Below are 16,152 nucleotides of genomic sequence, written 5' to 3' on the forward strand. Positions count from 1 at the left end.
TTCATTATAAAAGTCGGGCAACTGAAGCCCATACGTATGAAATAACTTGTCCAAAATCACACAGCTCATAATGTCATCCACATTCTTAGTCTTTTGTTATCCAGGATCACACTTTTATTCAACTAATGCTTATTGAACTGTGCATGAGGCCCTGTGTTTCTCTGGTAACTTAGCCTGGACCTAGGTTTCTATCTTGTTCTTCACCCACTTCACCAGCACTTTCTGAAGTACAGTGGGCAGAGGGGGAAGTAGCAAGGGGCTCTTACTCAAAGTAAAGCCAGAGAAACTTGTGTTCATTTGAAGCTAGAGAGGGTGTAGAAATTAGAAAATTCAATCTGTAGGACCTTCCTAGACCCTACTGACCTGAAAGGCCCTTTCTAGGCCCTTTCTAGACAACTAGAGCTGGTTTGATAGATGTACCTCCCTGAGGGTAAATAAATGTTATGCTCCATCCCAAACCAACAAAAATTTAGTTTGTAGGGAAGTGAAACCTGTGGCGTTATGGTCCAGAGAGGAAAAGCAAGAGGGAATGGAGATTGATCTTTCTTCGGGCAATAATATAAACTGCCTCTCTTCCATCCTTCCAACTTTCCCATTCAGCAACCCCATACCAAAGAGAGATCTGTTGTGTCATTTACACGGTGGAGACAGCCACTCAGTGCTCTACACTCTCCATCACCTTACAAACCTTCCAGCCCTCAGGGAGGAAGATGTTCTCAAGCTCTTACAGAAAGTGCCAGCCAAGGACCCCCAGCAAGAGCCTGGTGAGTTGGAATGGAATGACCTGGCCAGGATTTTCTCTTAGGACATTCTTGCACATTTCTTCCCACATGAGATTTGTCCAGATGTGATTGCTGAGATCTTTCAAGAGGGTGGTGACCAAGTCTCCTCTAAATGAGCACTGTTTGTCCTAATCAGATTATGGGATATAGGGCATTCCTCTTCTTTCTTGGTGAAGTGTAGGGAATCCTGTGAGCACGGTCCTGCATTCGTTGTCCTTGTGGAACCATCACAGGACTACAGCCTCATTCCAGTGAAACAGAATTAGAAATTGCCCTCTGAATATACAGCATTGTCAGACATTGTTTATGCAAATTCTTAGTGGGTGGCTTCATGTCTTATAAGCTTTCTGATAGCATATTTTGTGCCTTTTCTCCCATGTCCTCTTCATACTCCATGTAACAGATCAGGAGGTTTAGAAGAAAGACTTGCCTGGGCTGAGCGCAGTGGCTCACACCTGTAATCCCAGCACTTTGGGAGGCTGAGGCTGGTGGATCACTTGAGGTCAGGAGTTCAAGACCAGCCTGGCGAACATGATGAAACCCTGTCTCTACCAAAAATATAAAAAATTAGCCAGGTGTGGTGGTGTGTGCCTGTAATCCCAGCTACTCAGGAGTCTGAGGCAGGAGAATTGCTTGAACCAGGGAGGTGGAGGTTGCAGTGAGCCAAAATGACGTCACTGCACTCCAGCCTGGGGGACAGAGGGAGATTCCATCTCAAAAAAAAAAAAAAACGAAAAGAAAAAAGAAGAAGAAGAAGGACTTCTTCTTGTCTGAAACAGGAACAAAGCCTTTTTTTAACCTAAGATCTTTGCTTAAATTCAAGACCCCATTAAAAAGCTCTCTCTTTTTCTTTAAGTTTTATCTTATTTCCCTCCCCTCTCAAATGAATTCTCACCATGGTTTTTGTTCATTTGCTTTTGAGAAAGGGTCTTGCTATGTTGCCCAGGCTAGTCTTGAACTCTTGGGCTCAAGTGATCTTCGTGTCTCAGCCTCCCCAATAGGTGGGACTACAGGCACTTATCACTACACCCCATATAATTTTACCCTATTTTTAATTGACTAATAATAATTGTATCTATTTTGGGAATATATCTTGATGCATGTATACATTGTGGAATGTATACATTTCTTTTTGTTCTTAAGAAATGTATCATTGTGTAGTCACAATCTGCCACACAGGTCAGAGACACTTACCTTTGAAAGACACAAACTTTCTCATATGGCAGTTGAGGTTTCGCAGCCTGGATGTTGCTTTACTTTTCGAAAGGACCTTCTGCTAATTGCAGAACCAGTATTATTACATTCCCTGTTTTTTGTTTTTTGTTTTTTCTGGAAAGATAGGCAGCTTGCTTAGCAGATTTCCTATAGGAATAGGAACTCTGCTCCTACATGTAAGTATACAGGCCTTCCAAAGAAATGCAATATTTTAAATCTGATCCCCGGACCCACAGGGCACACTTGGAAAAGGCAAAAAAGGGCAATAATAAGGCTGCAACTAGGGTGAGGCAAGAGAGACCTTTAAGGTGCAAAATTTAAGGAGGCACTCACTGTCAGGTGTAAGACCTGGCCCTGGGCAATAATGCCATGTAGAAGTCATGAGATATGTAGAAGAGAGGTGAGTGGGGGAAAGGAAGTGCAGGAAACTGAAAATTGATACTGACTAGAGGGAAAGCCCTAGAAGTGACACAGATCAGACCGACAGAAAGGAGAGAGGGTAAGAACCTACAAGTGGACCTGTAAGTATGGCACAGCATCTCTTTGCTTCACCCATACTTGCAGCCTGAATGAATTAACTCTCAAGTTCAGCCTGTTTCTCTCTGTAATTCAGATGCAGTTGATGCTCCAGTCCCTGAGCACCTGAGCCAGTGTCAGAACCTGACACTCTACCAGGGCTTCTGTGCCATGAAGTATGCCATCTATGCCCTCTGTGTAAACTCACACCAGCACTCCCAGTGCCAGGACTGCAAAGACAGCCTCTCTGAGGACCTGACCTCAGCTGCAGAGCCAGCGAATGACTCTCTTTCCTCCCCAGGTACGGCACTTCCCTCCATCTCTGACGTAAGCTGGTAACAACCTACGCTAGTGCGTGCTTTGTGTGTTTACCCTCTTCCATCAAGATTGGGAGTGAGGTGATGGCCTTGGTTTTATTTCACCCAGAGACAGAGTTTCATCCATCTGTCAGCCTCTGAATCAAAGAGACATGGAAAAAGCAAGTGATTGCCTGTTTTAACAGAGTCTGATCACCCAGTGTGGTGTTTTCCAAATGCTTTTTTTAAAAACTATATTTCACAGTAGGAATGGCATTTTACATCCTACTCCAGTTTGCACCTAGGTATATAATTTGTGTGTTTACATATGTATGTGTATATACGTGATCTACAAACCAAGTTTTAAAAACAATGCTTACTTCACAGAGCACACTCCTGATTATTTTTGTTTCCTATTTAATCTTTTTAAATGTAGCCTTCTAAGGTGATTTCATAGGTCATAGCCTACAGTGTGAAAAGTACCAACCTAATGGTCCTATCCTCTCTCATTTTTCTTAATAATTTACAATTCCTTAACTTGCCTTCTGTGACTAGTGGTCAGTTTTCCCTCTCTCCTAGCTTTGGAATAGACCTTTACCTCTTAGCATGGTCATTTTTTGCCTATTAAGGATTTCTTAAGAGATCTAGGTAGCCATGATCATCTCTTTTTTTTTTTGAACGGAGTCTCGCCCTGTTGCCCAGGCTGGAGTGCAGTGGCACAATCTCGGCTCACTGCAAGCTCCACTTCCCAGGTTCAAGCCATTCTCCTGCCTCAGCCTCCTCAGTAGGTAGCACTACAGGTGCCCGCCACCACACCTGGCTAATTTTTTGTATTTTTAGTAGAGATGGGGTTTCACTATGTTAGCCAGGATGGTCTTGATCTCCTGACCTTGTGATCCACCCTCCTCGGCCTCCCAAAGTGCTGGGATTACAGGTGTGAGCCACCGCGCCCGGCCCACCATGATCATCTTTAGTGTAATAATAAGTGGAAATAGAATTGAGGAGTAAAGTGTCTGCATGTTACCTTCATTCCTGGAACTGAAATATGGAGTCCTTATCAGGGATGAAGAACAATGTAATATTCACAAAGCAGATACAAAATAATGAGTTTTCAGTAAGCTGTACTTTTTTTTTTTTCCTTTGAGACAGAGTCTCGCTCTGTCACCCAGGCTGGAGTGCAGTGGCGTGATCTCGGCTCACTGCAACCTCCGCCTCCTGGGTTCAAGTGATTCTCCTGTCTCAGCCTCTTGAGTAGCTGGGATTATAGGCTCCCACCACCATGCCTGGCTAATTTTTATATTTTAGTAGAGATGGTGTTTCACCAGTTGGCCAGGTTGGTGTCGAACTCCTGACTTCAGGTGATCCGCCCGCCTCGGCCTCCCAAAGTGCTAGGATTACAGGCATGAGCCACTGCCCATGGCGAGCTGTACTTTTGAAATAGCAAAATCTTTCAGCAAATCATGATGAGATATCCTAAGAAGTCTCTCTTATTCTTCTCACTGTAACCTCAGTTCCCTTATAATTAAAAAATAAATAAATGAGCTAAAGTTGTGAGAATGTTTGACTCTGGGAGGTAATGTTTCTAATGTTTGCATTCTCTGTCTTCTCTTTCTCTGGCCTCTTCTCTTGTACATGTTTTTGTAGGTGCTGCAAATCTCTTCTCAACTTACCTGGCCAGGTGTCAACAGTATCTGTGCAGTATTCCTGACTCTTTGTGCCTGGAGCTTCTGGAAAACATCTTCTCATTGCTTCTCATCACCTCTGCTGATCTTCACCCAGAGCCTCACTTGCCTGAGGACTATGCTGAGGATGATGACATTGAGGGGAAGAGCCCCTCAGGTTTGAGGTCCCCATCAGAGAGCCCTCAGCACATAGCACATCCTGAAAGGAAGTCAGAGCGGGGTTCCCTGGGAGTCCCAAAGACCCTTGCTTATACAGTGCCAAGCTGTGTGAAGGCAGAGCCAAAAGACAGTTACCCAGGGCCTCGTAGGCACAGCTTTTTGGACTTAAAACACTTTACTAGTGGTATTAGTGGATTTCTGGCTGATGAATTTGCAATAGGGGCCTTCCTCAGGCTTCTCCAAGAACAACTGGATGAGATCAGTAGCCACATTCCCCCTGAGAAGCCAAAGCAAGAAGGTCAGAGCTGCTCAGGAAGCAGAGATGGACTGCAGAGCCGCCTGCATCGACTTTCCAAGGTTCTCTCTGAGGCCCAGTGGAGATACAAAGTGGTAACAAGCAACCATCGTTCAGGTGAGAGGAGGGTGGAGCTAGTGGGACCAGAAGGTGGGGAGGGAGAAAGATCCTGGGAATATGGGAGAGAGCTAGGAGTACATGGGAGTCACCCCGTAACTCAGGGCATATCATCACCATGGCAACCAGTGTAGAACACTGGGTTATGCTCCGTGTCTCAGAGCCCAATGCAAACCTTCCCCCACCTATTAGGCCAAGAGGGGCCAAATCAAAGCTGATCACTCTCCTGTGTGTCCTATTGGGTTTGCTCTTTCAGAGGAGCAACCTTCCCGAAGATACCGGCCTGCCACACGGCACCCCAGTGTCCGCCGGGGTCGTCGGACAAGAAGGAGCCAGGCAGGTAATCTGAAGAGCTCATTCCCATGCACTAGGCAAGTGGTGTAATGCTACTTGTCTAATACTCTTTAAGAAACAGCACATGGTCAAAGACAACAAAAGTGTTGTAAAATTATCCTATTCCCACTCCCTCAAGGTAACCCTTGTTAATAGTTTCCTGTGTATCCTTCCAGAAATTTTCCATGCAATATAAACTTGTATATCCTTTTATATATACACATGCATTATACTATATATTGAGAACTGCAGCTTGCTTTTTTCGTTTATATCCTTTTATATACACAGATGTATTGTACTATAAATTGAAAACTTTTTTCACTTATCATTTTAAATACTTCTTAGTATTCCATTGTCAAAAACACCCTGTTCATGTACGTTTAAGTCTCCAATTGTTTACTATTATAAACAGTGCTGTAGTAAGCAACCTTATATATGTCTGTGCATACTTGTGTAAATATAGGATAAGCTCCTAGCAGCAGAATTACTAGGTTAGATGTATGTGGATATAAAGTATAGATAGATATTACCCAGTTGCCTTAAAAATAAGGTAGACCAATATGTATTTCTTTTTTTCTGTAAGAGTTAATATTAAGTATTCATTGTATGCCAGATGCTGCTCTACATTCCTTATATTTGTAATTGTTCACTTATTTAATTCTCACAATACTATGAAGTAGGTCTTATTATTTTTCCCCTTTTATTTTTATTTCCTGGTTTTTTTGTTCTGTTTTGTTTTTTGTTTTGTTTTTTGAGATGGAGTCTCACTCTGTTGCCCAGGCTAGAGTGCAGTGGTGCGATCTCAGCTCAATGCAACCTCCACCTCCTGGGTTCAAGCGATTCTTGTGCCTCAACCTCCTGAGTAACTGGGATTACAGGTGCGCGCTGCCACAGCCGGCTAATGTTTGTATTTTTAGTAGAGACAGAATTTTGCCATGTTGGCCAGGCTGATCTTGAACTCCTGACCTGAAGTGATCTGCCCGTCTAGGCCTCCCAAAGTGCTGGAATTACAGGCGTGAGTCACTGGGCCCGGCCTCCCTTTTATTTTTAGTTGGCATGTAATAATTGTACATATTTAAGGGATACACAGTGATATTTCAATATGTTTATAAAATGTGTAATGATCAAATTGGAGTAATATCTTATCTATCACCTCAAACATTTGTCATTTCTTTGTATTGTGAACATTCAAAATCCTTTCTTCGGCCGAGCATGGTGGCTCACACCTGTAATCCCAGCATTCTGGGAGGCTGAGGCAAATGGATCACTTGAGGCAAGGAGTTCAAAACCAGCCTGGCTAACATAGTGAAACCCTGTCTCTACTAAAAATATGAAAGTTAGCTAGGTGTGGTGGTGGGCGCCCAGCTCGGGAGGCTGAGGCATGAGAATCACTTAAACCTGGGAGGTAGAGTTTGCAGTGAGCTGAGATTGTGCCACGGCACTCCAGCCTGGGTGACGGAGTGAGACTCCATCTCAAAAAAAAAAAAATTTTTTTCTTCTAGCTTTTTGAGAATATGTAATAGATTATAGTTAACCATATTCATCCTGCAGTGCTACAGAACAGCAGAACTGATCCCTCCTGTCTAGCTCTGATTTTATATTCATTAATCACCCTCTCCCTATCCTTCTCTCCCTCCTATTATTTATAGTTCTGCAAGCTATATGTGATTGCCTGTTTGCACATACTCTCATCAGTCAGTAGTATTAGATTTTTGAAAACCTTCACCAGCATACTTAATATCATAATGATGTTTCATTGCTTTAGGAGTATTTTTTTACTTTTGAGATTGAATATCTTTTCATATATTTATTGGCTGTTCATATTTTTCTGTAAACTGCCTAATGTCTAAGGTCCATTTTTCTCTTAGGAATCTCTTTCATGTTGAATTGTAGAAAGCTCTTTATACATTAAGGAAAATATTTTCTCATGATGTGCTATTATTTTTTCTTTATTTTGCCTTTTGATTCCACTTATGGACTTTTCTTAGAGAAGTTAATACAGGCATATTATGCAGGAGTATTAAATTTTTAGAGAATCAAGTTTTCATTATGGCTTTTGGTGTTGATCTTTTAAAAATTAAAAGGAATTCATGAGGATTTCCCATGGGCTAAACAGTACTAGGTGTCTTGAGGGAGGTAAATGAGGCACAAACTAGGCTTTTGACTTCAAACAATTTGTAATGTACCTGCTTAGACAGTATACATGGAAAGTTTAAAGTGACCTGAGGCCCTGCTTGAAAACAGAAGAAATGTCTTAAAACAGGGTATCAGCATGACCTGCAGATGTAAGGGCAACAGATTTCATAAAGGAGTTGACTCTTGAACCAAGCTCCAGAGAATGAGTAGGCTCTAGCTAAGTGGCAACATGAAAGGTGAGCATACTGAGTGGGGTGGAGGATGCCATGAGAGAAACCTTCAAGGTTGAGTTGCTAAGTCCCTTAAGCTGCTACATTAATTGGTTTGGGTCAGAAGGCAGAGTTTGCATCCACTTGACCCATTCAGTACAAGAATGCACAATCCATCATCTCTTTTCTACAGCTGTTCCTTCTAAAGGGCTTCCAAACAGTGAACTGAAGGGCCTCCCTTGCATGAGGCTGAGACAGCCACTCGAATGAGCACGCTAAGAAATAGTGAGCCTCTGTTAGAAAGCTCTAGCACGTTAGGAAGCCTGGTGTTGAGAAGAGAAGAAGCTTTTTCTCTGAGACTTTGAATATCATGGTCCATGGCCAGCCAGGTCTTAGACTTTGGTTCCCTACATTTTTTTTAAAAATAGAGATAGGGTCTTGCTCTGTTGCCCAGGCTGAATTGCAGTGGCACAATCATAGCTCACTGTGACCTTGAACTCCTGGGCTCACACAATCCTTCCTGCCGCAGCCCCATGAGTAGCTGGGACTACAGGTGCATGGCCCCTTGCCCAACTAATCTGTTTCTAATTTTTTGTGTAGACAGGGTCTTGCAGTGTCGCCCAGGCTGGTCTCAAACTCCTGACCTCAAGCTATCCTGCTACAATGGCCTCCCAGAGTGCTGGGATTACAGGTGTAAGCCACCACACCCAGCCAGTTGTCTGCCTTTTCAAGTGTGAAGATACCTTTTTCTATGTGAGGAAATATTGTGTCCCTACTACTTCCTGGTCATAACAGTTGTGCTTTTATTTTTTCAGAATACTGCCAGTGCTTACTGAGCAGGTGCTGATCACTGACCCCTAAAAATAACTTGAAAGTTCGTAGGGCCCTGAGACCCACAGGTTGGGAACCACTGGTATAGGCTACTGCCCAGGTGAACCCTGTTGTCATATTCAGCCCACCCTTTGCCTTTGGTCTGTAGGAGCTTGTGTTTTGCTGTAGAAGGAGCAGCAGGTGTCATAGTTACTCATTGTCCTCTGTCTCTAACTACACAGATCTTGGCTGTCAAGCCAACTTCACACTTCCTACTCTGTAAGGAGCTGATGATTGACTTTCTATCTTCTTCCCAATACCCGTAGATGGCCGAGACAGAGGTTCCAACCCATCCCTGGAAAGTACAAGTAGTGAGCCGAGCACAAGTACATCAGGTATGCAGATTTCCACCAGTTGCCAACCTTGAGCAGCTTTGCCCTGGTATAGAATTGCCACACACCATGGTGTAAAGCTGGGATTGAGCAGTCAAGGTTGTTATTCAAGGTTGGCAGATGGCCAGATTTTAGCTGGGAGAAGGGAAAGGATTGTTTCATTCTCAATTTAGTCATCCAGCAACAGGGAGAAATAGAGGTAAATACTCAAAGAAGGTAGTTGGCACTTAACATCTTGTATTCAAAGATGGTAGCATAGGTTTGCCCTTCATTTGAGGAAAACTTAAGACCTATTTACAGACCTTTTACAGAAGGACATTGAGGAGATAAAAGTTTGGTGGTAGGTGTCAGCAGTATAGCATTTCCTCAATTCCTCTTGCTTCTCTGGCCCCACACATTCTTGTGTCCCAACAGAGGGAAGTCTGAGTGCCGTGTCTGGGCAGAATGAGCTGGATAGCAGATTGCACCCAAATCCTCAAAGTTCAGTCCTCCCCATGATGTTCTCCCCACCTGAGTCACTGCTGGCATCCTGCATCCTTCGCGGAAACTTTGCAGAAGCCCATCAGGTAAGGGGAGCCTAGGCCATACCTTTTCAGCCCTGAACAACTTAGCATCAGGTAAGGCTCAGAGCATGTGCAACCAGAGCCACCTGGGAGCACTCAGGGGTCCGCATCAAGCAGAAGCAGCAGAAGCAGGAGGGGGTTTCCATGTGCCCAACCCAGTCTTCAGCAGGGCGGATTGAAAGATACTGAATTGTTTGTGGTTCTTAACATAGCAATGTTTTAAAAAGGTAAAAGAAAATATTCAGCCACATTCCCACCCCTTAAAAACATGGAAATTTTTGTTTCTCTCCTTGACTCCTTCTCTGAACATATACATGGGTTTTTGTTTGTTTGTTTGTTTGTTTGAGATGGAGTCTTGCTCTGTTGCCCAGTCTGGAGTACAGTGCCACAATTACTGCTCACTGCAACCTCCACCTCCCAGGTTCAAGTGATTCTCCTGCCTAAGCCTCCCAAGCAGCTGGGATTACAGGTGCCCACCACACCAGGCTAATTTTTATATTTTTAGTAGAGACAGGGTTTTGCCATGTTGGCCAGGATGGTCTTGAACTCCTGACCTCAAGTGATCTACCTGCCTCAGCCTCCCAAACTGCTGGGATTACAGGCATGAGCTGCCGCACCCAGGCCATGTTTTTATCTAGTTTAAAATTTTAATACAATTTCCTTTTCCTGTCTTTTTTTTTAATTTTTGACACAGAGATTTGCTCTTGTCGCCCAGGCTGCTGGAGTGCAGTGGCGCAATCTCAGCTCACTGCAACCTCTACCTCCCATGTTCAACTGATTCTCCTGCCTCAGCCTCCCAAGTAGTTAGGATTACAGGCATGCACCACCATGTCTGGCTAATTTTTGTATTTTTAGTAGAGATAAGGTTTTGCAATGTTGGTCAGGCTGGTCTCAAACTCCTGACCTCAGGAGATCCACCCACCTTGACATCCCAAAATGCTGGGATTACAGGCATGAGCCATTATGCCCAGTCTCAATAATAAATAGAATGCCAGTTCAATATACAAGAAGTATGGAGAGCTGGCAGACTAGAATATTTGTATTGTAGAGAGAAAATAGCACTGGAATGGTAATCAGAAAGACTCTGAACCTCTCTGAGCTTTGGTTTCCTCATTTGAAAACTGGAGTTAAATATAATACCTGGTTTTTCTACCTCATAGGAATGTTAAGAGGATTACGTTTTAGCTGTGAGGAATATGAAATCCTCTACTGTTGATTAAACTTAATAGCATAAAACAGTACTCTTCTAATGTTTAAAACCCTCTTGGCATATTAATGATACTTTTACTGGTAGTAAAGTATTTGGTAGTTTATCTACTTAACATGTAGATCAGAATTGTTCTTTCATGTGAGTTCAGTTGCTGAGGAATAAATCTAGGGAACTCTAGGTGATAGGACAATTTTTACTTAACCTTCTCTGATCATTTTAGATCTTACACTTTAATGATAATTATGATCCTTGGAGGAGGATAGGACCCTCCCCAGCCCCAGCCTTTCTCTTTTTTTTTTTTTTTATTATTATCATTATACTTTAAGTTCTAGGGTACATGTGCATAACGTGCAGGTTTGTTACATATGTATACTTGTGCCATGTTGGTGTGCTGCACCCATCAACTCGTCAGCACCCATCAATTCGTCATTTATATCAGGTATAACTCCCAATGCAATCCCTCCCCCCTCCCCCCTCCCCCCTCCCCATGATAGGCCCCGGTGTGTGATGTTCCCCTTCCCGAGTTTAAGTGATCTCATTGTTCAGTTCCCACCTATGAGTGAGAACATGCGGTGTTTGGTTTTCTCTTCTTGTGATAGTTTGCTAAGAATGATGGTTTCCAGCTGCATCCATGTCCCTACAAAGAATGCAAACTTATCCTTTTTTATGGCTGCATAGTATTCCATGGTGTATATGTGCCACATTTTCTCAATCCAGTCTGTCACTGATGGACATTTGGGTTGATTCCAAGTCTTTGCTATTGTGAATAGTGCCACAATGAACATACGTGTGCATGTGTCTTTATAGCAGCATGATTTATAATCCTTTGGGTATATACCCAGTAGTAGGATGGCTGGGTCATATGGTACATCTAGTTCTAGATCCTTGAGGAATTGCCATACTCTTTTCCATAATGGTTGAACTAGTTTACAATCCCACCAACAGTGTAAAAGTGTTCCTGTTTCTCCACATCCTCTCCAGCACCTGTTGTTTCCTGACTTTTTAATGATTGCCATTCTAACTGGTGTGAGATGGTATCTCATTGTGGTTTTGATTTGCATTTCTCTGATGGCCAGTGATGATGAGCATTTTTTCATGTGTCTGTTGGCTGTATGAATGTCTTCTTTTGAGAAATGTCTGTTCATATCCTTTGCCCACTTTTTGATGGGGTTGTTTGTTTTTTTCTTGTAAATTTGTTTGAGTTCTTTGTAGGTTCTGGATATCAGCCCTTTGTCAGATGAGTAGATTGCAAAAATTTTCGCCCATTCTGTAGGTTGCCTGTTCACTCTGATGGTAGTTTCTTTTGCTGTGCAGAAGCTCTTTAGTTTAATGAGATCCCATTTGTCAATTTTGGCTTTTGTTGCCGTTGCTTTTGGTGTTTTAGACATGAAGTCCTTGCCCATGCCTATGTCCTGAATGGTACTACCTAGGTTTTCTTCTAGGGTTTTTATGGTATTAGGTCTAACATTTAAGTCTCTAATCCATCTTGAATTAATTTTCGTATAAGGAGTAAGGAAAGGATACAGTTTCAGCTTTCTACTTATGACTAGCCAATTTTCCCAGCACCATTTATTAAATAGGGAATCCTTTCCCCATTTCTTGTTTCTCTCAGGTTTGTCAAAGATCAGATGGCTGTAGATGTGTGGTATTATTTCTGAGGACTCTGTTCTGTTCCATTGGTCTATATCTCTGTTTTGGTACCAGTACCATGCTGTTTTGGTTACTGTACCCTTGTAGTATAGTTTGAAGTCAGGTAGCATGATGCCTCCAGCTTTGTTCCTTTGACTTAGGATTGTCTTGGCAATGCGGGCTCTTTTTTGGTTCCATATGAACTTTAAAGCCGTTTTTTCCAATTCTGTGAAGAAACTCATTGGTAGCTTGGTGGGGATGGCATTGAATCTATAAATAACCTTGGGCAGTATGGCCATTTTCATGATATTGATTCTTCCTATCCATGAGCATGGTATGTTCTTCCATTTGTTTTGTCCTCTTTTATTTCACTGAGCAGTGGTTTGTAGTTCTCCTTGAAGAGGTCCTTCACATCCCTTGTAAGTTGGATTCCTAGGTATTTTATTCTCTTTGAAGCAATTGTGAATGGAAGTTCATTCATGATTTGGCTCTCTGTTTGTCTGTTACTGGTGTATAAGAATGCCTGTGATTTTTGCACATTAATTTTGTATCCTGAGACTTTGCTGAAGTTGCTTATCAGCTTAAGAAGATTTTGGGCTGAGACAATGGGGTTTTCTAAATATACAATCATGTCATCTGCAAACAGGGACAATTTGACTTCTTCTTTTCCTAACTGAATACCCTTGATTTCTTTCTCTTGCCTGATTGCCCTAGCCAGAACTTCCAACACTATGTTGAATAGGAGTGGTGAGAGAGGGCATCCCTGTCTTGTGCCAGTTTTCAAAGGGAATTTTTCCAGTTTTTGCCCATTCAGTATGATATTGGCTGTGGGTTTGTCATAAATAGCTCTTATTATTTTGAGGTACGTTCCATCAATACCGAATTTATTGAGCGTTTTTAGCATGAAGGGCTGTTGAATTTTGTCAAAAGCCTTTTCTGCATCTATTGAGATAATCATGTGGTTCTTGTCTTTGGTTCTGTTTATATGCTGGATTACGTTTATTGATTTGCGAATGTTGAACCAGCCTTGCATCCCAGGGATGAAGCCCACTTGATCATGGTGGATAAGCTTTTTGATGTGCTGCTGAATCCGGTTTGCCAGTATTTTATTGAGGATTTTTGCATCAATGTTCATCAGGGATATTGGTCTAAAATTCTCTTTTTTCATTGTGTCTCTGCCAGGCTTTGCTATCAGGATGATGTTGGCCTCATAAAATGAGTTAGGGAGGATTCCCTCTTTTTCTATTGATTAGAATAGTTTCAGAAGGAATGGTACCAGCTCCTCCTTGTACCTCTGGTAGAATTCAGCTGTGAATCCATCTGGTCCTGGAGTTTTTTTGGTTGGTAGGCTATTAATTATTGCCTCAATTTCAGAGCCTGCTATTGGTCTATTTAGGGATTCAACTTCTTCCTGGTTTACTCTTGGAAGAGTGTAAGTGTCCAGGAAATTATCCATTTCTTCTAGATTTTCTAGTTCATTTGCGTAGAGGTGTTTATAGTATTCTCTGATGGTAGTTTGTATTTCTGTGGGGTCAGTGGTGATATCCCCTTTATCATTTTTTATTGCGTCTATTTGATTCTTCTCTCTTTTCTTCTTTATTAGTCTTGCTAGCGGTCTGTCAATTTTGTTGATCTTTTCAAAAAACCAACTCCTGGATTCATTGATTTTTTGGAGGGTTTTTTGTGTCTCTATCTCCTTCAGTTCTGCTCTGATCTTAGTTATTTCTTGCCTTCTACTAGCTTTTGAATGTGTTTGCTCTTGCCTCTCTAGTTCTTTTAATTGTGATGTTAGAGTGTCAATTTTAGATCTTTCCAGCTTTATCTTGTGGGCATTTAGTGCTATAAATTTCCTTGTACACACTGCTTTAAATGTGTCCCAGAGATTCTGGTATGTTGTATCTTTGTTCTCATTGGTTTCAAAGAACATCTTAATTTCTGCCTTCATTTCGTTATGTACCCAGTAGTCATTCAGGAGCAGGTTGTTCAGTTTCCATGTAGTTGAGCGGTTTTCATTGAGTTTCTTAGTCCTGAGTTCTAGTTTGATTGCACTGTGGTCTGAGAGACAGTTTGTCATCATTTCTATTCTTTTACATTTGCTGAGGAGTGCTTTACTTCCAATTATGTGGTCAACTTTGGAATAAGTGCGATGTGGTGCTGAGAAGAATGTATATTCTGTTGATTTGGGGTGGAGAGTTCTATAGATGTCTATTAGGTCCACTTGGTGCAGAGATGAGTTCAATTCCTGGATATCCTTGTTAACTTTCTGTCTCGTTGATCTGTCTAATGTTGACAGTGGAGCGTTGAAGTCTCACATTATTATTGTATGGGAGTCTAAGTCTCTTTGTAAGTTTCTAAGGACTTGCTTTATGAATCTGGGTGCTCCTGTATTGGGTACGTATATATTTAGGATAGTTAACTCTTCCTGTTGAATTGATCCCTTTACCATTATGTAATGGCCGTCTTTGTCTCTTTTGATCTTTGATGGTTTAAAGTCTGTTTTATCAGAGACTAGTATTGCAACCCCTGCTTTTTTTTGTTCTCCATTTGCTTGGTAGATCTTCCTCCATCCCTTTATTTTGAGCCTATGTATGTCTCTGCATGTGAGATGGGTCTCCTGAATACAGCAGACTGATGGGTCTTGACTCTTTATCCAGTTTGCCAGTCTGTGTCTTTTAATTGGAGCATTTAGTCCGTTTACATTTATTTTTTTTTTTTTTTTTTTTTTTTTTTTTTTATTATACTCTAAGTTCTAGGGTACATGTGCATAACGTGCAGGTTTGTTACATATGTATACTTATGCCATGCTGGTGTGCTGCACCCATCAACTCGTCAGCACCCATCAATTCATCATTTATATCATGTATAACTCCCCAATGCAATCCCTCCCTCCTCCCCCCTCCCCCCTCCCCATGATAGACCCCAGTGTGTGATGTTCCCCTTCCCGAGTCCAAGTGATCTCATTGTTCAGTTCCCACCTATGAGTGAGAACATGCGGTGTTTGGTTTTCTCTTCTTGTGATAGTTTGCTAAGAATGATGGTTTCCAGCTGCATCCATGTCCCTACAAAGGACGCAAACTCATCCTTTTTTATGGCTGCATAGTATTCCATGGTGTATATGTGCCACATTTTCTTAATCCAGTCTGTCACAGATGGACATTTGGGTTGATTCCAAGTCTTTGCTATTGTGAATAGTGCCGCAATAAACATACGTGTACATGTGTCTTTGTAGTAGACTAATTTATAATCCTTTGGGTATATACCCAGTAGTGGGATGGCTGGGTCATATGGTACATCTAGTTCTAGATCCTTGAGGAATTGCCATACTGTTTTCCATAATGGTTGAACTAGTTTACAATCCCACCAACAGTGTAAAAGTGTTCCTATTTCTCCACATCCTCTCCAACACCTGTTGTTTCCTGACTTCTTAATGATTGCCATTCTAACTGGTGTGAGATGGTATCTCATTGTGGTTTTGATTTGCATTTCTCTGATGGCCAGTGATGATGAGCATTTTTTCATGTGTCTGTTGGCTGTATGAATATCTTCTTTTGAGAAATGTCTGTTCATATCCTTTCCCCACTTTTTGATGGGGTTGTTTGTTTTTTTCTCGTATATTTGTTTGAGTTCTTTGTAGATTCTGGATATTAGCCCTTTGTCAGATGAGTAGGTTGCAAAAATTTTCTCCCATTCTGTAGGTTGCCTGTTCACTCTGATGGTAGTTTCTTTTGCTGTGCAAAAGCTCTTAAGTTTAATTAGATCCCATTTGTCAATTTTGGCTTTTGCTGCCGTTGCTTTTGGTGTTTTAGAC

The 16,152-nt window shown here is 41.9% G+C and overlaps 1 protein-coding gene across 2 annotated transcripts in view; it reads left to right on the forward strand.

The window, feature by feature from the left end:
- Nucleotides 1–16,152, forward strand: part of ZFYVE26 (zinc finger FYVE-type containing 26) — a 77,949-nt gene that overhangs the window by 11,820 nt on the left and 49,977 nt on the right. Inside the window, exons 9-14 of one of the 2 annotated variants that reach the window (XM_010366622.2) lie at nucleotides 601–764; nucleotides 2,611–2,814; nucleotides 4,454–5,062; nucleotides 5,319–5,402; nucleotides 8,877–8,945; nucleotides 9,357–9,508. In XM_010366622.2, the coding sequence (XP_010364924.2) occupies nucleotides 601–764; nucleotides 2,611–2,814; nucleotides 4,454–5,062; nucleotides 5,319–5,402; nucleotides 8,877–8,945; nucleotides 9,357–9,508 (1,282 nt within the window). The remainder of the gene's footprint in view (nucleotides 1–600; nucleotides 765–2,610; nucleotides 2,815–4,453; nucleotides 5,063–5,318; nucleotides 5,403–8,876; nucleotides 8,946–9,356; nucleotides 9,509–16,152) is intronic. The other variant, XM_030930858.1, reaches the window with a different exon arrangement.

The sequence above is a fragment of the Rhinopithecus roxellana genome, chromosome 5 (assembly GCF_007565055.1).
Source record: "Rhinopithecus roxellana isolate Shanxi Qingling chromosome 5, ASM756505v1, whole genome shotgun sequence".
Taxonomy (NCBI): Eukaryota; Metazoa; Chordata; class Mammalia; order Primates; family Cercopithecidae; genus Rhinopithecus; species Rhinopithecus roxellana.